General features: G+C 39.3%; 1 protein-coding gene across 9 annotated transcripts in view; it reads left to right on the top strand.

The window, feature by feature from the left end:
* Positions 1–10365, top strand: part of LOC127945905 (nuclear receptor coactivator 2) — a 100869-nt gene extending 90504 nt beyond the window's left edge. For 5 of the 9 annotated variants that reach the window (XM_052542024.1, XM_052542025.1, XM_052542028.1 and 2 more), the window contains exons 17-22: positions 267–563; positions 1300–1377; positions 1456–1924; positions 5010–5187; positions 5694–5886; positions 6940–10365. In XM_052542024.1, coding sequence (XP_052397984.1) covers positions 267–563; positions 1300–1377; positions 1456–1924; positions 5010–5187; positions 5694–5886; positions 6940–6954 — 1230 coding nt within the window. In that variant the 3' untranslated portion in view covers positions 6955–10365. The remainder of the gene's footprint in view (positions 1–266; positions 564–1299; positions 1378–1455; positions 1925–5009; positions 5188–5693; positions 5887–6939) is intronic. The other 4 variants (XM_052542030.1, XM_052542031.1, XM_052542029.1 and 1 more) reach the window with 2 other exon arrangements.
* Positions 10366–19717: the final 9352 nt, after the last annotated feature.

Genomic DNA, 19717 nt, shown 5'->3' with positions numbered 1-19717 from the left:
ATATATAAAATAGTGAATATTAGCAAAATGCTCCTCTCTAGAGTTATACAAACTAAGATGTTTTATTGCCATCTTTCTGTGGTTAAAACAATGATTGAGTGGTTATTTGAGACGAGATTCTTTTTCGCTTGCTGAAATTTCAGTGCATTAATACAAAATCCAGGTCCAGAACTGTCAGATTTATAACGTGCATTAGCTATTACCATCACACACACATATGGCATTACTAAGTTTAAATGTAATGTTGTTTACTCACTTGTGCTCAGGCTCAGCCGGTGGAGCAGGATCAGTTCCCCGGTCAGGACCCCAGTATGATGATGGATCAGAAGCCACCCATGTACGGCCAGCAGCAGTACACCGCCTCCCAGGCCCACATTCAGCAGGGTGGGTACACGTCCATGCAGGACCCCAGCTTCCATGGCATGGCAGGACAGATGGGGCAGAGGCCGGGCTACCCCATTCTCCGCATGCAGGCTAGACCAGGACTCAGGCCCACCGGGGCCGTCCCCACTCAACCCAACGCACTCAGACTGCAGCTTCAACACAGGCTACAAGCACAGCAGGTACAGTTTACACTCTCATACATGGGAAGAAAGAACGCTCTTAATTAAAGTAGAGTTAAACTGGTTATTTTTTTATTTCCTATTCATAATATTGTCTGGTTATGCCATCAATATTACTTTTTTTCCTATTCATATACACCCATTTTAAAGGCCTAATTGAATCTAAATCAGACTGGTGTAGTAATACAGTCTGTGGTTAACTGCCCCCTGCTGGACATTTCAGAAATTGATCCTTGACCTCATTTTGGGTTTATTTAGGGGTCATGCCTCTTAACTGTTTAGTTTCTGGCAATTTAAAGCTACAGTCAATGATTATACATATATATATATATATATATATATATATATATATATATATATATATATATATATATTACACGTACATACTTAATGCACTATTATATACAGTAGGTTTTAAATACTTTAAAGAAAGAAAAATGAATATTCTATATATTTAACTTTTTACTATATAGTAATTGTGTATTTGTAATATACTATCTTGCACAATGGCTAGGTTCAGTGCTTTTCATAGATTACAGCACTAGAGCATGTTGTTGTTTGTATCACTCCACTAGTGTTGTTTGCTATATAGAATTCAAAGTGTAAAGTCAGTATCTTAAAAGAAAGAGCCATTATATTGAACAGAGCAATTGTTGAAATGCATTGCTTAGGTATTGAAAATTCAGACGAGTGATTATGCTTTTGAAATGATTCTACAATGTGCTGCTTGTTCCAGAATCGTCAGCCTATGATGAATCCGATGGCTGGAGTGTCAAATATGAACCTACCTCTAAGACCCAACGTTCCAAATCAGGTACGCTGAATCACTCCTTGCATTCTCCCTTGTGCTCCGATGCCGAAATAATATGCCTAACTCTCTCTGTCTTCCCAGGGGACAATCAACGCTCAGATGCTGGCCCAGCGGCAGAGAGAGTTGCTGAGTAATCACTTGCGCCAACGTCAGCTGGACCAACAGCGGCAGCAGCAGCAGCAGCAGCAGCAGCAGCAGCAGCGCAGCATGGTCATGCGAGCCCAGGGCCTCAACCTGCCGCCAAACATGGCGGCGGCCACAGCAGGCATGCCCGGAGCCATGAACAATCCACGGATCCCCCAGGCCAACCCCCAGCAGTTCCCCTATCCACCCAACTACGGTACAGGCCTGGCCTCGCCGCCCCCCTCCAGCAGCCCTTTCTCCCCCAGTTCTCCCAACCTCCCCGCCCCCCAGCTCCTCTCCCACAACGCCATGCATGGCTCTCAGATGAGTCTAGCTAACCAGGGGATGCTGGGCAATCTGAGCGGACAGTTTGGGGCTGTTATGAGCCCTCAAATGCAGCACAGTGCCTTTCAGTTCCCCAGCTCAGGTACTGCCTGCCCTTTCTCTCTGTCTGTGTGTCATGCGCTTCCATACACACAAACACACACACCTGCGACCAGCAACACTACAGGCTGAACGTGTGTGATCTGAATATGCGGTTCAAAATCATAAAGTTCAGGGACAAACCACATGGTATAATTGGAAATGCAATTTTCTGGACACAGGTCAGCTGTGTAAAAATACTAATCCAGCAACTATAGTCAAATCCAATCCTAAAATATTATATTATAAAAGAATTAAATGATTATGTAAAAATTCAAATTTTGACATCATTTGCTAAACCCCCATGTTGTTATAAATCTTTTTAACTTTTTTCTTTTGTGGAACACAAAAGGTGATTCTTTTATTTATTTATTTCATTTTCCAAATGAATGAAGTCTGGACTCCAGAATAACAAAAAAGCACCATTAATGTGTTCTAAAAATAAAAATAGCCATGGATGTTCTTAAAAATGCACCTTTCCACCTGTTTCATGGAAGGAGGAACGACGTGTTGTTATTTTTTTTAACTAAAACTATTAAAAACAGGGGGGTTTTTTCGGTTTAAAAAAAAAAAATGAAAAAAAAAATATATAATATATATAATATATATATATATATTAGATGCAAAAACTTAAAGAGGTAGGTGTCCCAAAAATGAAAATTCGGTCATTAATTACTAACACTGAAGTCATTCCAAACCTGTAAGACCATCGTTCATCTTCAGAACGTAATTTAAGATATATTTGATGAAATCTGAGAGCTTTCTGACCCTCTATAGACAGCAATACAACGTTTTATGGCCCAGGAAGGTAATAAGGTTAAAAACGTCCATGTGACATCAGTGGTTCAACCATAATGTTATGAAGCTGAAAAAAAAAAAACTTTATTCAAAAAAAAAAATCTCTTTCCTGACAGTCAACGCATGTTCACGAGAGTACCACGACATATGTGTCTGGTAGTGCTGCTGATGCAGGAGCCAGCATTCTGACGCAAAACTAAGATGTGCTGCGCCTTGTTTGCAAGCAGAGAAATTAACACACATGCATCATGGTACCCTTGTAAATGCAACAAGGAGAAATTATTGAATTAAATTTGATATTTTTGTTTTCTATGAGCACAAAATGTATTCTCATAGCTTCATAACATTAGGATTGAACCTCTGATGTCACATGAACTAAAACGTTTCAGTAACTTTGCTGTCAATGGAGGGTCAGAAAGCTCTCGGATTTCATCAGAAATATCTTAATTTGTGTTACGAAGATGAATGAAGCTCTTAGGGGTTTGAAACGACCTGAAGAGTAATTAATGACAGAATTTTCATTTTGGGGTAAACTATCCCTTTAAATTAAATTTAGAAATATTGCCTTGGCCATTAACTGGAATAAGTTGAAATTCTAAAATGACTAAAACTGATATGAAAATACAGCTAAATAAAACATTTTAAAAAAGAAAAAAAGCATATAACAAAAGTGACTAAGTCTTAAATTAAAATGGAAATATAGAAATAAAATCGAATTTAAAATCTTAATAAATATTTAATAGTATACAATAACACATGACGAGAGAGAGAGATTTAATGAGATTTATAGTTTCTGGATTATATTATCATGTACTTTATTATTAGATTAGATGCTGCCATAAAACTAAAGACCAAAATTCATTAGTATCTATTAATGTTTCGTGATCTAAACTTTAAAAACGGTTTCAGTGAGTATTTGGGCTTTTATACATCAGTTTATGGTTGTCTAGCCAAGTAATGTGAACTAGATTGGGTTATTTAGCACTTTATGGTAGTAAATCAGTATTAAGTAATTGTCCTTATGTAGTGCCCTTGAAAGATCATAATGTTCTGGTAGAATGTGGCACTAGAGGGCAGAAGACTCACTAATGGTTTTCCCACGTGTAATAAGAATATATTACAGGAATACTTCAGGTTATTTCCAAATTAATGTCTATAAACCCAATTGTTGTCTATTACCACAGAAAAATATTATCATTCACAGCTCAGCTTTTAAAATCAAATAGTGTGATCATTTGCATATTTTAGACTTTGCCACCCACTCAATGACCCTGTTAGGCTTCCAATGAAATGAAATACTAATTGCATTTTGCATTCAAGAGCGAGTTGAAATCATTCTGTGGTAATCAGCAAAATTCAACAGATCAGTGGCATTAAGATTGCATCTTCATATTCACAATTGACATAATCCAGAACATCCATCTTTGTACTTTGCCACAGTAAATCTATATGTAACACATGAGCTACTGATGCAGTCAGATGATCAGTTTATCATTTAAGCCTGGGGTAACCAACCCTGCTTCTGCTCCTGCAAAATTCAGCTCCAATCCTAATCAAACACACCTGAAGCAGCTAATTAAGGTCTTCAGGATCACTTAAAAATTTAAGGCAGGTGTGTTTGATTAGGGTTGGAGCTAAACTTTGCAGGACAGTCGATCACCAGGAGCAGGGTTGGTTACCCCTGATTTAAGCCAAGCTTAAGTTGTGTTAAACTGTTGATCATTGTGCCTGTGTCTATGCCTGTGCTGTGTCATATGTGTCAGTGTCTGTCCTGCCTAGACTAATTGGCTGATGGTGATCAGTGGAGGCGGAGCAGTTGATTTTTAAACCAATTATGCGGTGACCCAGACCCCACCCCTCAATCCCACCCACCCAACCTCTTTTCTCTGGCTGTTTCAGCCACTAACACTAACCTGCATGTGTGACTCTGTCTCACTGCCTGCTTATAACACCTCTAAAGCCCTCTTGATTCCTCACTTTTGATTATGGAGATGGGCTGAAATATTCTCGATATGATTTCTGCGTCTGCATTTCTCAAAATGATGTTCAGCTAATCTAAACAACACATTTGTTTAGATTTTGTCATTTTTTTTATTAATTGTTGTCATAGTTGCAGTTATATTTAATTTCTGGGTGCTAAATGTAGATGTTGTCTGACAGTGTGAGAGTGAATATGATGTGAAAAGCACTGTACAGTAATAATGACCTCACTTGTGTTAAATAGTTCTTTGATGTATGTTTATAGCGAGCCAGAGTTTGTCTCTTCATGTCTGCGCGTGTGTGTGTGTCAGGTATGAGTCAGCAGTCGGAAGCCGGGTTCGGTGGTGCCGCCACCCCTCAGAGCCCCCTCATGTCTCCCAGGATGGGCCACGCCCAGAGTCCCATGATGCAACAGGCGCAGGGAAACACCTCTTTCCAGTCCTCCCCTGACATGAACGGCTGGACACAGGGCAGCATTAATGCCAACAGGTACAGCTTTACGTCTCGTATAGTGTGTGTGTGTGTGTGTGTGTGTATATGTATATGTATATGTATATGTACACACACACTGCCTTTCAAAAGTTTGGGGTCAGCAAGATTTTTTTTTTTTTTTGTTTGTTTTTTTAAGGAATAAATGCTTTTATTCAGAAAGGATATTAAATTAATCGAAAGTGACAATGATTATATTTATAACGTTATAAAAGATAACGGTTTTGAATAAATACTGTTCTTGAACTTTCTGTTCATCAGAGAATTCCGCAAAAAATGTTTTCAAATGTATCCAGACAAAAACATTAGTACAGTTTTTTTCACAATATTACGGTTTATATATAGAGACTTAATTAAAAACCTCCCTAACCCCAAACTTTTGAACCGTAGTGTGTGTGTGAAATGTTATCAGACATGAACTATGTTTAAAGTTTTCAATTCAGGAAGCAGATGAATAATTTTTCCCACCTGAACGTTCTTCTACATTTATCTGCTTCCCTCCACAGTATGTTCACTCAGCAGTCGCCACCTCAGTTTGCCCAGCAGGCCGGTAACAACATGTACAATGGTAACGGCATGAATCTTAACGTGCCCATGGGCACCAACTCAAGTAACATGGGCCAAATGGGCAACCAGATGAGCATGAGCTCTATGAACTCTGGACCTGGGGGCAGCATGGCCAACATGGGCCCTGAACAGGTTAGACAAATACGCAGTCAGTTTCTGAGTCATGTGACACCTTTGTCTATTATAAACAGTGTGAACGTTTAATGCCTTTTGGGAACCCATACGAGCTCATTTAGAAACCCATCTTTAGAGTGAAACTACTTTGCAGCACTGGTCAAACTCTAAACTTTTGATCGCTAATGAAGCACATTTAAACTCCTCAATGTTCCACCAAGGAGTTTAGTAAAAAGATTAGAGTTCTGAAAGAGATAACATTTCCACAAAAACATGAATCTACTTATTTCAACATTTGTTAATGATCCAAAATGTTTCTTAAGCACCAAATCAGCATATTAGAATGATTTCTGAAGGATCATGTGACACTGAAGACTGGAGTAATACTAAAATGCTGATACAGCTTTATCATTCAAAACAAGACAAGTTATTTTAAATTGTAGTAATATATAAATTGATAAAATAAATAATTAATTAACTGATCAAATAAATACAGGCTTGGTGAACATAAGAAACTTGTTCCTAAAGCATTAAAAAAATCTTACTGACCTCAAACTTTTTAATCCTTCAATATTTTTTCCTTTAAAAGAGTTATTTAATATATTCATATATCGCCAGTTATATAGTCAATATTTGTTATGCTTTACACAGTCCGCTGCAGCTTTTAAGTTTAAATAGTATGAATATTTAACTAAGTTGCATCAGTTTTTATAAGTCCTTCGGACGTTGAATTCTCAGTCTGCTGATTTATTCCCAAGATGCGTGAATAGTCATAAGTCTTTATAATTTAGCATTTTGCAATTAGTGGAGGTTTAATGAATTATTACTCTCGGTTTCTTAGCTGTAATTATCTCATCATGGCAACACAAAGTTTTCCATTAAAACACATTTTAGTGAGGGGTACGTGAAACTGGGTTACGAGCACAAGCACTTTTTTTTTTACCATACAACTTAATTGTTGTTAATCAAAACACTTTGCCACAATGTGAACACTCATAAAAAACAACCTCATATACGATTTCTGTGAAGAAAAGAGTCTAAGACCAGATTTCTTTTTCCTCTTTCCCACAGCAGAAGTATTGTTGACCCGGGGCAGATGACCGAGTTTATAGAAGCTGTTTGATGAGTGAGTTTCAGCTGCAGCGTGATCAAGGAGGGATTGGAGTGATGCTGTGCTGTTTAAGCTGCTATCAGGGCTGTACGGGTCTTTAGAGAGCCTGTCTACTGCCCCCTACTGGACATCTCTAGAGGATGCATCAGGGGTACTGGAGCTCGGAGGGGATGGACACTCTGCCTCACTCTCTTTCTCACTCACACACACACACACACACTGACACTTTGGCCTATACCCCCCCCCCCCCTCGCCCACCTCCTTCAGTCAAGCACGGCCTTCTGTCCCGTACTTACACTGCAAGCCCTTTCCGTCAGTCTGCTCCGCTGCATTCACCGTAGTGTGACTTAGGTCTCCCCTGAAAAGACTCTGTGACACTGGCATCGGAATCCTTGTCTCCCATGAATGTATTCCCCCCCCCCTCTCTTTTTCCCTGTCTTTCTTCCCGGTTCGTCCTCTGGACTTCAGACTCTTCTTAAGAAGACGTTCTTTTTGCCCAACCATCTCTCTTTCGGACTTCTTTCCAATCTGACGTTTCAAAACCGACAAGAAGACTGCATTTTAAAAACCAAACTCAAAATTCAGCCATTTTGCCTTTTTGTTTTATTATTATTATTTTTTTTTTCACAGTGCAAATAAAGATCGATTGATGTTGAAAAGGCATCTGCATATAGATTATGAGAATTCAGATGATGGTTTATAAAATTAGACTTAATTTAGTCAAAAGGTTTCTTGTGTATTAAATTTAAGTTTTATTCTAATGTATAGTTTCTTTTTTTTATTATTATTAACATTGTAGATTTCTTTATAAACCATCGGTTAGAATGAGAGAAAGTCCACATGAATTGCCTCCGAATAAGAAAAACGTTCAGCATACCTGTGGATTTAGTTTTCCTTGGTCCAGTAGTTTCAGAGAGAATGTGTTTCGTTGTGGTTAGTAACATGAAATGATGATAGATTGTAAATACCAGTAATGGGAGGGGGGATTTTTTTCGTATTATATTTATTTTTTTATTTTATTTAGTTTTTCGATATATAACCCCTTCCTCCCCTCAAAGTCCGGTATTAACTGTTTCTAGAACTAAAGAGAATTTCTCACGAGGAGGTGTTTGTTTGGCGGGAAGATGAGGATGGGTGGATTCCTGTGGTACTAAGGAAGAGGAGCTGGGGTGAGGTGGTCCTTCTTTCCCGGGTGTGGGGGTCTGGGAGGGTTCTGTGTGTACAGTGTACAGATACTCGCTTGCTTCTAAGCCTTTAGCCGGGAGCCCCACCGGAGGAACCCAACACAGCCATAAACTCAACACTGAAGCGTGCTTTCTCCGTTGTGTGGAGTGACGTGCTTCACGCCAGACGCTATAGGTACAAGCAGAAACCGGGGTGTGTAAGAAAAGACAACAAGCAATAAATATTACTTGAGATTTAATTTTGTTTCTTTTTGTAATTTTTTGTACAGGACTTTTCAGGAGACACATTTTGCTCCCCGGTTCAAACTCAGTATTAAGGATATCATTTTTTTTTTTTTAAGCCTATTATTATTGTGGTTTCTGTTTTGAATAAGACAAAAACAATATTTCCAAACCTATTTGTTCCTCAGTGAAATGCAGGTTTTAGTTCTGGTGTAGCCAAAAAAAAAAAAAAAAAAAGGTAAACTAATAAATAGACTAAAAAAGCAGCATTTATGTTTTGCGTGGCTATTTGACCATACACACTTAACGCGGCGTTCCAGGCAGATTTTTGATCCCGTAAATCACGACTTTAAACCACGACTCACTAAACGTCCGCCGTCTTGAAAACCTCCGGATCAACGGTTTAGATTTGAATGAGCGGTCACTACAGGCACGTGAGCTCTTAACGCTGTAATGTACGCGATACAGTTTGTGTTTTCTAGCTTATCTGAGGACGAAGCCAAATTTCATTGCCTTTGGATTGATCAGTAGACTTAAACATACCTTTCATTTCGTTTTCGTCTCATGTTTGCACACGGTTTGTATCGGGGTTAAACGGGCAGCCTTTAGCTTTCGCTGAAAATATCGCCATGTCATCTGTGTTTAAGCTGGTGTGTTAAAAAACAAAAAGCAAATAAAAAAGTAGGCTACTACATGTTTTATTAAGTATATACTGTATGTACCAGCAGCAACTGAGGTTTGCAACGACCAGCTCTGTCATTATGCGCTGAATATAGCCTACCTGGTGTCTTGGTATAGCTTTGGCTTTTCCTTTTTGAACTCTGTAAATACAGTTTTGATTTCACATTGTTTGGATGAAGCGTCCCACCATTCAAAACTGTACTTTGAGAAACACCTGCATTGATGAAAATTTGATTTAATTATCGATTTCAGCGAACCTTGCTAACATTTGTCGACTAAATGGAGTAGGCCTAACGCACTCCTTTGTTCCAAGCCTTTTTGGTCCGAGTTCTGATGAATGTTGGATGCCTTGAACAAGGCCCGCCATCCAGAAGCATCTACACTATCATATTGGAGAATAGCCAGTCCTGAGGTCGCACTTGTACCACTACCCTTCTGCAAAGTCCAAAGATTGTCACGATTTTGAAATAAATATAAGCCATGATGTGAAGGTGGTGCAGAGTTTTCTAGTCTTTTTATCAGCGCTAGTGCAAAAAGAGCCATTTGCCCTCAAATAAATAAATACATGGAATTGTAACGGCTATTGAATTTCCTAAAATTGTCTTTACCTTACCTCTTGGGGGGTTTTTTCTCCGACTTTAAATGTCTTTTTGTATAGTCTGCCAATTTCTTAGAGCTAAATGCAACAACCTTGAAATGCTAAGACTTAGCATATTGCCTTAGATCTGTTTTACTGTCTTGTATATTACAAAAGTTGTCTGTATTATATTTGTATAGTGAATCATTGACAGGATCGTCCCAGTTCATTACTGCTCATCTGTTGCTGGATACATACATGCATACCTGTCTCTCTTCTCCATTCCCTCACGCACCTGCACTCTCTCTTTCTCTCTCCTCCAGTCTCGATATTGCTCATTTTCCATGTTTTGTTTGTTATCAGTTGTGGGATTTATTATTTGTACAGTCTTGATTTTACCTTCTCGGTTGTGTGTGAGAATGAAAATGATGCAATGGGAAATCGAAGCAATATGTAATTTATAAAGACTTTTTGGAGAAAGCTTACAGTGTTGTGCTCCTGAGATGTATTTTTTTTTTTTTCAAGTTGTGGTCACATTAACATCTCTGTTCATCCGCATCGATGTGTGTAATCTTAGTGTGAGCCTTTTATGCAAAGTTAGATATACCGAGAGAAATTTAAATACAGTTATGCAAGTTGTCAACTAATATGGCTTTGCTGATGCTATTTGATGTTGAATCAAACTGAATTGTAAATAAAGGATTCTGTTATTGCAACATTTATTATCATCTCATGGCTAATGTTTTCCATTTCGATTTTGTGATGCATAGATCTTTATAAAAGCTTTTGTAGAAACTTTTTTATGGGACATTTACAAAGGTTGAATTAATAAAGGCTTGCATGCCTGTTTTTGCTAGTAAATGAATGAAGTGCCAAAAAAAAAAAAAAATTATATATATATATATATATATATGCCACATAACGTTTCTTCCTATGTAAAATTAAGATTATAATTTTTTTCTGGCAATGAAAATAAAATGAAAAAATATATATAATATAATATAATAACATTTATATATTTTTTTACATATAATTTGTAAGTAATTTATTAAATAAGTATTATTATACTATATAAGTTTATTAGTAGAATTGCTGCGGCTGCTACTACTACTCAAAATAAAATATTGTGTTGTTATTTGTGGTAAACTAAAAAGAGATTTAATATTAAGTTTTAATTTTTTAATGTTTTATTATATTTTGCTAAACAAACAAAAACTAATAAAACAAAAGTACAAAATAAATGTGACTCATAGTAGAACCAGTTAAAGATTCTACATAATTCATTATATTTACTGTGCTTATTATTTAGAACAATTATTTATACCTCATAATATAATAGTTGTATTAGTGAAGTATAACTGTTAAAGATTTGAATCCTGCACCGCTTCTTTACTTTTTTAATCAAATTATCTACAGCAGATGTTTTGATACTTCATGTTCATGCACATAGTTAACTCCCATTATTAAATGAATGCCGCTGATGACTTTCAATTTCATCAAAAGCCTCGGAACTGATCTCGTGCAGTTCGCACCGTCGCCCGGTTAGGAGCGGTTAACAGTGCGCCTGCAGTAGTTAACACGTTAGAGACTCTGCTGCATATGAAATAGAGCATTAAAGTGCAATTCCCAGAGGATGAACCCAGGGCTGACCAATGACCGCACAGAAACGGGAAAGGCATCCTGTCTGAAGCTTCACACACAAGACCCAAGTCTAGTGCCCGAGCTGCCAAGTCAAAAGTTATCCAAGCACTAGAGGGGGATCCCAGGACTTGCACAAGTCGCTATATGGTAAGAATATTTGTAAACAATTTCACTTAACAATATTTTGCTAGTTTTGATGACGGATAACTTATTTGTGTTTTATTTTGCATTACCATTATGAACATAAGCCCACACTTCATGTGCAGAAACCAGCTGAGGTCAGGAGTCTTTGGAGTATGACACCTGTAATGCTTTTTAAAAGAGTTGGAAAGACTGCTTTAACGGTGACCTTTCTTGCTGACCCTCTGTTCTTAAAGTGTAGTGTCACGACCCTCGTTAGTCTCTGTTAGTGGTGCGTTCGCACACAGTTCCTTCCAGTGACCGGTCTTTTCATTTTATCCTGTTTTTACAGGTACAGTAATCTGTCTGACGGGCCTCCGAAGGCGGGGCCTGCAACACACGTAGCGACGTCAGAGGCTGTCGCCAGCCAACACGTTGGCGTTTTTCAAAGTATGCTTCAGACACGATCACGACGAGTTGTTCCCCATAGTGTCCCTTCAGAGGACGCAGTTCGAAGTTCCCTTGACAGGAACTGGCGCGGGTCATAGGTCAAGCTTCAGAAGACAATTCAATTACCCTCTCAGCAGGGAGAGATGCAGGCTTTTCTATTCTGTCTGCAGCTTCTGAAGTTCCCTGGGGCTTCTGGTAGTACATATATACATCAGAGCTCATGGTGAGTTAAAAGAGCTTGAAGTTATAATACAATCACAATGAAGCCCTTAGGGTCAATGATAAAAGCATCCTAGATGATGGCATTTTTTATTTTTATTTGAATTTTTTTGTCCATGCAAAGCCTTGTGGAAAAAAAAGTGCACTTAATTGTTTTGAATGTGCACTTGCAGTGTATATATGTATATATATACAGTATTGTTCAAAATAATAGCAGTACAATGTGACTAACCAGAATAATCAAGGTTTTTAGTATATTTTTTATTGCTACGTGGCAAACAAGTTACCAGTAGGTTCAGTAGATTCTCAGAAAACAAACAAGACCCAGCATTCATGATATGCACGCTCTTAAGGCTGTGCAATTGGGCAATTAGTTGAAAGGGGTGTGTTCAAAAAAATAGCAGTGTCTACCTTTGACTGTACAAACTCAAAACTATTTTGTACAAACATTTTTTTTTTCTGGGATTTAGCAATCCTGTGAATCACTAAACTAATATTTAGTTGTATGACCACAGTTTTTTAAAACTGCTTGACATCTGTGTGGCATGGAGTCAACCAACTTGTGGCACCTCTCATGATTCTTTAACAACATTCCACAATTCATTCACATTTCTTGGTTTTGCTTCAGAAACAGCATTTTTGATATCACCCCACAAGTTCTCAATTGGATTAAGGTCTGGAGATTGGGCTGGCCACTCCATAACATTAATTTTGTTGGTTTGGAACCAAGACTTTGCCCGTTTACTAGTGTGTTTTGGGTCATTGTCTTGTTGAAACAACCATTTCAAGGGCATGTCCTCTTCAGCATAGGGCAACATGACCTCTTCAAGTATTTTAACATATGCAAACTGATCCATGATCCCTGGTATGCGATAAATAGGCCCAACACCATAGTAGGAGAAACATGCCCATATCATGATGCTTGCACCTCCATGCTTCACTGTCTTCACTGTGTACTGTGGCTTGAATTAAGAGTTTGGGGGTCGTCTCACAAACTGCCTGTGGCCCTTGGACCCAAAAAGAACAATTTTACTCTCATCAGTCCACAAAATGTTCCTCCATTTCTCTTTAGGCCAGTTGATGTGTTCTTTGGCAAATTGTAACCTCTTCTGCACATGCCTTTTTTTTAACAGAGGGACTTTGCGGGGGATTCTTGAAAATAGATTAGCTTCACACAGACGTCTTCTAACTGTCACAGTACTTACAGGTAACTCCAGACTGTCTTTGATCATCCTGGAGGTGATCACTGGCTGAGCCTTTGCCATTCTGGTTATTCTTCTATCCATTTTGATGGTTGTCTTCCGTTTTCTTCCACGTCTCTCTGGTTTTGCTCTCCATTTTAAGGCATTGGAGATCATTTTAGCTGAACAGCCTATCATTTTTTGCACCTCTTTATAGGTTTTCCCCTCTCTAATCAACTTTTTAATCAAAGTACGCTGTTCTTCTGAACAATGTCTTGAACGACCCATTTTCCTCAGCTTTCAAATGCATGTTCAACAAGTGTTGGCTTCATCCTTAAATAGGGGCCACCTGATTCACACCTGTTTCTTCACAAAATTGATGACCTCAGTGATTGAATGCCACACTGCTATTTTTTTGAACACACCCCTTTCAACTAATTCAACTAATTACCCAATTGCACAGCCTTAAGAGCGTGCATATCATGAATGCTGGGTCTCATTTGTTTTCTGAGAATCTACTGAACCTACTGGTAACTTGTTTGCCACGTAGCAATAAAAAAATATACGAAAAACCTTGATTATTCTGGTTAGTCACATTGTACTGCTATTATTTTGAACAATACTGTATATATAAAGGACTTGTAGATTATATAATGATAGACAATATACACTTTAATGAATGTTTTAACAGTTTTTTTTTTAAGTGCACTTTGTAATAATCTAAAATTACTTTGAAGCAAATTTTAAATCATTTGGTTTCAATAATGCTTTAGAGAAGTCAGTGTTACTTTATTATAACTGAGGTACTATTATAGTTCTATCAGTATTTTGGGTTGGTTTTTATTGTCATAATTTCATTTTAGTTAAGGTTTTAGTTCATTGATTGTGTTTTTTTTTTTCAATATATCTATATAGTGCTTATAATGTTAAAAAATATTTTAGTACATCAAGTTTAACTAAATGTAAATGAGAAATGTGGCTTTGGCAACTAGTTGAAACACAAATCAAGTATTTATGTTTTACTTTTATTTTAATTGAACTTAGTTTCGTATTCAGTATTAGTGAAATGTACTTATATACTATGTTCAAATGTACTAAATCACAACTTTGTCTTTACAAATGTGTAAATGCATGATAAACAAGAGTAAATACATTTAAATTAAATTAAATTTTTTACCATAAAAGTTAGCATGCATGTACATACAGCAATACACTTCAACCATGTTTCAACAGAAATAATTATAAAAATGCTAATTGCATTTAATATAAACTTCTATTTAATTGAAAATAACATGCAGCTATCTGAAAAGTATTTGTTCTTATTTCCATCATATGTGCTCTTCTTTTTAAAGCATAGCTCAGATGGTGAGCTCGATCACAAGCTCAGATGGTGTGTGACGCAGGGACCTCGGTGGACAACAGTGATGATCCTCTGTGATCCAGTGCTGTATCTCCCGGTGAAGGTGCTCATGATTCCAGTGCAGGGAACAACAAGACTCGACGAAGAACAACGGGTGGAATCCACGATCCAAGACGGCCAGGAGAACAGAACGGAACGCAGGGATGAACCACAATGACCTGACAACATGAGACAATAGTTACTGCACTTAAATAGACACACACAATGGGACGCAGGTGCTGCTGTTAATCAGCAGTGATCAGGGACCACGCCCACAGACACACACCTGCACACTAAACAAGCCGAGAGAGAGACAGCGAATTCATGAACCGTGACAGTCCCCTTTCCCCTAGGAACGCCTTCTGGCATTCCCCCACAGACTTACCTGTCAATTGTAATCATCGATCAGGGAGTGATCCAGAATGTCCCTAGCAGGAACCCAACTTATCTCCTCCGGACCGTAATCCTCCCAGTCCACCAAGTATTGGAATCCGCATCCCCTCCTTCTCGAATACAGAATACGGTTAACTGAATAAGTGGGTTCCCTATCTACGAGACGCGGCGAGGGAGGAACCGGGACCGGCGGGTTAATAAGTGTATGAAACTCAGGTTTTATTTTAGAAACATTGAAGGTGGGATGAATTCTCCTGTACGCAGGAGGAAGTTTGAGGCGGACTGCCATCGGACTAATGATTTTGGTCATAGTGAATGGGCCAATAAATTAGGGAACCAATTTATTAGATGTGGATCAGAGCGGAATGTTCTTAGTAGAAAGCCACACTTTTTGACCAACGACGTTTACGGGAGGCTTTGAACGGTGGCGATCGGCCTTAGCCTTGGTGCATGCCCCTGCCTGTAGGAGAGTTTCACAGGCTCTTCTCCAGGTGTGACGCCACCTCTGGATGAAGGCGTGAGCGGAGGGGATATTACGGTTATATTACAGGAAGGGGGACAATGTCTTGTATAAACAGGCTAAATACACACTGGGAAAGGAGATCAGAGTGGCAAAGAGGAATTATTCTGGAAAAATAAGGACTCTGTTCACTTCCAACGACTCAGCATCAGTGTGGAAAAGTCTGAGAGAGATTACCAACTACAGGACACCACCCCTCCCCAGCAGGCCCGTCGCGGCAAGGCAGGCAAACCAAGCAATTGTTTGGGGCCCCGAGCTGGCCTGGGGCCCCATGACAATGACTGGTTAAGAATAAAATGCAACGACACTGTGTGAGCACCCCTTTGATCGTCAATGCAGTAACGTGTAATGACACTGTTATCGGGATCCCCCTCAAGGGGGCCCCTCTCAGTAGTCGCTTACAGCAGCCATCCAACCACGTGATCTCACGTGATGGACTAATATCTGTAAATATTAAGCCGGAACAGTCTATTTAAATATGAATCCAGCTTGTTCTGCGTGTCTCTGTTAATGAATGGAGAAGAAGCGCGACTTCCTTTATTAACACACACTGAAGCGCACGTGACGCTCGCGGTAATTTCAGCGTCTGCTGTCTCACTAAATAAGACGAGAACACATGAACAACATCTGCAGAACTGCTCTGACAGTCACTTCATGAGCATTTGATCGTTTGATATGAGTAAAACTAGCATCACTTCACATACACAGAAGTGTAAAGGTACGTCAACCCATCATAATAAAAGTCCTGTTTTAGACAAGTATTTGCCAGAGATGTATTACTGTTGTTCAGCAGAATGTAGCCTACTACTAAAAAAAAGTCCAACTTTTTTCATTTCATTTCATCAGCCAAAAATTTTCATTTCGGTGCATCCCTAATTAAAATAATGTTTTGTGTTTAATGTGCATCTCAGAAAATGCTTTATTTAAAACCCCAACTGAATGGAACTTAAATGCACTTAATTCATCTGTCAACTTTATTTTCATTGTTCACAGTACAAGTACAGACAGAGAAACAATGGATGATAATTAAATGTTTATTTTTGATGTATGCATTGCATTCTACGCATTTAAAAAAAGAAATTCTAAAAAAGGAAACTTAGTTGTTCATTTTAAGAGACCCAGGATTCTTATTTTCTCTTGCATAATTAATTTTAATAAGCAAAAACACATTTTATACAATTACTCGATTAATCGATGGAATTTTTGGTAGAATACTTGATTACTAACAAATTTGATAGCTACAGCCCCAGATGAAAGTGGCATAGCAAATAGCATGCTATACTATTCCACCGTGATAATCTATTTAACAAATGGGGGTTATGAAAACCACACAATAAATTCAGTGCATCAAACATTAGCTTGGGATGTTTTTAAGCATAGGTAGTGAAAGCAGCTGCCTGCATCCCTTCCCTTCTAATATCAAAATATGGAAATGTTAACATATCTTAAATTTTGTTTGCTAACAGTTAAATGACAAAGATTAAATATTAATTAACTAGCAATTTACCATCTATTAATGATTGTTATTAAGTGTCTACCGTCTAACTTATCAACTATGGTTTTGGGAAATGCACCCCTGAGCTGTTAATAGTGACCTCTGTCAATATGCTAACAGTGAAATGGTAAAACGTACTTCACAGCTAATTTCAGAATTTTTTTTCAATTGTTTTCCCAGCTACACCATCAACTTCATCCTCAACATCTACAGATGCATCAGTTCTCAGTGCTGATGTTTCCTCTATATAGCCAAGGTACCACAAGCTCTATAGCTGATATCCTGCACAGCCCAGAGTTTAAACTGATAAGTGTGTGCTGTCATATTATTAGAAAACAAAAACAGTGCAAATCACTATTGAATTCCCACCAAACTATTTTTTCAAGCAATATTTGCACTGTAAACCTTTTTTATTTATATAAAGTGTGGGTGAACTTAAACTGTATGGCTATGCTGTGGTTCCTGTAGGCTTTGCGTGCGCGCGGGGGTCGGGGGGCCTCTATGTCCATTTTGCTTGGGGCCCCCAAATTCCTTCAAACAGCTCTGCTCCCCAGCACTGTGGAGAATCAACGACTGGACAGATGATCTGAACGAGTTTTATTGCAGGTTTGAAAGAACACCCATCATCTCCCCTGAACGCTTCTCCACACAACCGTTCTCACCATTCACACCTCCTGCATCCCCCCTTTCCCCCACACCTGCAATTCAGATAAGCGAGGATGCGGTGCGCCAGGTCTTCCGAAAGCAGAAAAGGAAAAAAAAAAACAGCAGGCCCAGATTGTGTTACACCAGCCTGTCTGAAATCCTGTGCTGACCAGCTGGCCCCCATCTTCACACAGATCTTCAACAGATCACTGGAGCTGTGTGAAGTCCCTTAATGCCTCAAACGCTACACCATCATCCCCATCCCAAAGAAATCCAAAATTACAGGACTAAATGACTACAGGCCTGTGGCCTTAACATCCGTAGTCATGAAGTCATTTGAAAAACTGGTGCTGGCCCACCTAAAGGACATCACTGGACCCTTACTGGATCATCTTCAGTTTGCCTACAGAGCAAACAGGTCTGCGGACGATGCAGTAAACATTGGACTGCATTATGTTCTGTAACACCTAGACAGACCAGTGACTTATGTGAGGATCCTGTTTGTGGACTTCAGCTCGGCCTTTAACACGATCATCCCAAACCTCCTCCTGCCCAAAATAACTCGGCTCTCCATGCCCACCTCCGTCTGTCAGTGGATCAACAGCTTCCTGACAGACAGGCAGCAGCTAGTGAGGCTGGGAAAATACACATCCAGCACCCGTACAATCAGCACCGGAGCTCCCCAGGGCTGCGTTCTCTCCCCACTGCTCTTCTCCCTGTACACTAATGATTGCACGTCTAATGACCCCTCTGTCAAACTCCTGAAGTTTGCAGATGACACCACACTCATCGGCCTCATTCAGGACGTTGACGAGTCTACAGACAGGAGGTTAAAGAGCTGGCTGTCTGGTGCACTCTCAACAACGTGGGCCCGTATTCATAAAGATTCTAAGAATCCTCTCAGAAAACTCTTAATTTAGCTTAAAAAACTTTTACGTAGGAGTCTTAGCTTAAAAGCGATTCGGGACCGATCTGAGAGCAACTCTGAGTAAGGAACACAGGCTCTTCTTCTATTCAAGAACTGTACTTATCCAGAGTGAGCAAAAGGGCTGGCAAAATCACTCTGGACCCCCTCACATCCAGCACACTCCCTCTTTAAACTGTTGCCATCTGGTCGACACTACAGAGCACTGAGCACCAGAACAGTTTCTTCCCTCATTCTTTATTATGTGTTTTATGTTCTGTCGCTGTCATTATGTTCTACTGCGGAGCTTCTCTCAAGAAAACAAATTCGTTGTATGTTGTACATACCTGGCAATAAAGCTCATTCTGATTCTGATAAAATCTAGAGCAATATGGGACCAGGGTCTCAAAGGGACTGACAGCATTTGAAGTAACCCATCTGAAGGTCGATTGGAAGTTTTACCAGTGGCACAAACTGAGCAAGCCAAGACAAAACTGCGGAAGTCACGAGTCATTAATGGCCACCAGAATCGTTGCTTAACCAAAAAGGTAGTGCGATTAACCCCTGGATGACATGCTATGCAGGAACAATGGATGGATCAGGGGCAACAAGGATGGGAGCCGAAACGAAGCGACTCCTAAGTCTGGCAAATACAGCCTCAGCTGTATCAGACCACCTGAACGTCGTTTTTGGGGAGGTCAACGCAGTCAGAGGCGTGGCTAGTTGGCTGTAGTTGCGAATTAAACGCTGATAGAAATTGTCGATCCCCAGAAACCTCTGTAGGGCCTTACGGGAATCTGGACTTGGCCAATCTATCACAGCCCTAATCTTGTCGGGATCCATAAACACTCCCTCAGATGAGACGATGTACCCTAGGAAAGGAACAGACTGTGCATGAAAAACACATTTCTCCACAATGACAAAAAGCCAATCTCTAGCAACCTCTGGAGCACTCGTCTGATGTGCTGAACATGATCCTGGAGAGAAGATGAAAAGATCAATATGTCATCCAGGTAAGGAAGACCGCTAGGGAGTTGGACAGCCCAAAGTGCATGACCAAGTATTCAAAGTGCCCCCTAGGGGTATTAAACACAGTCTTCCATTCAT

This window comes from Carassius gibelio, chromosome A24 (assembly GCF_023724105.1).
Source record: "Carassius gibelio isolate Cgi1373 ecotype wild population from Czech Republic chromosome A24, carGib1.2-hapl.c, whole genome shotgun sequence".
NCBI lineage: Eukaryota > Metazoa > Chordata > Actinopteri > Cypriniformes > Cyprinidae > Carassius > Carassius gibelio.
Note: the sequence above shows the minus strand (reverse complement) of the source record. Positions and strands in the feature narration are given on the sequence as shown.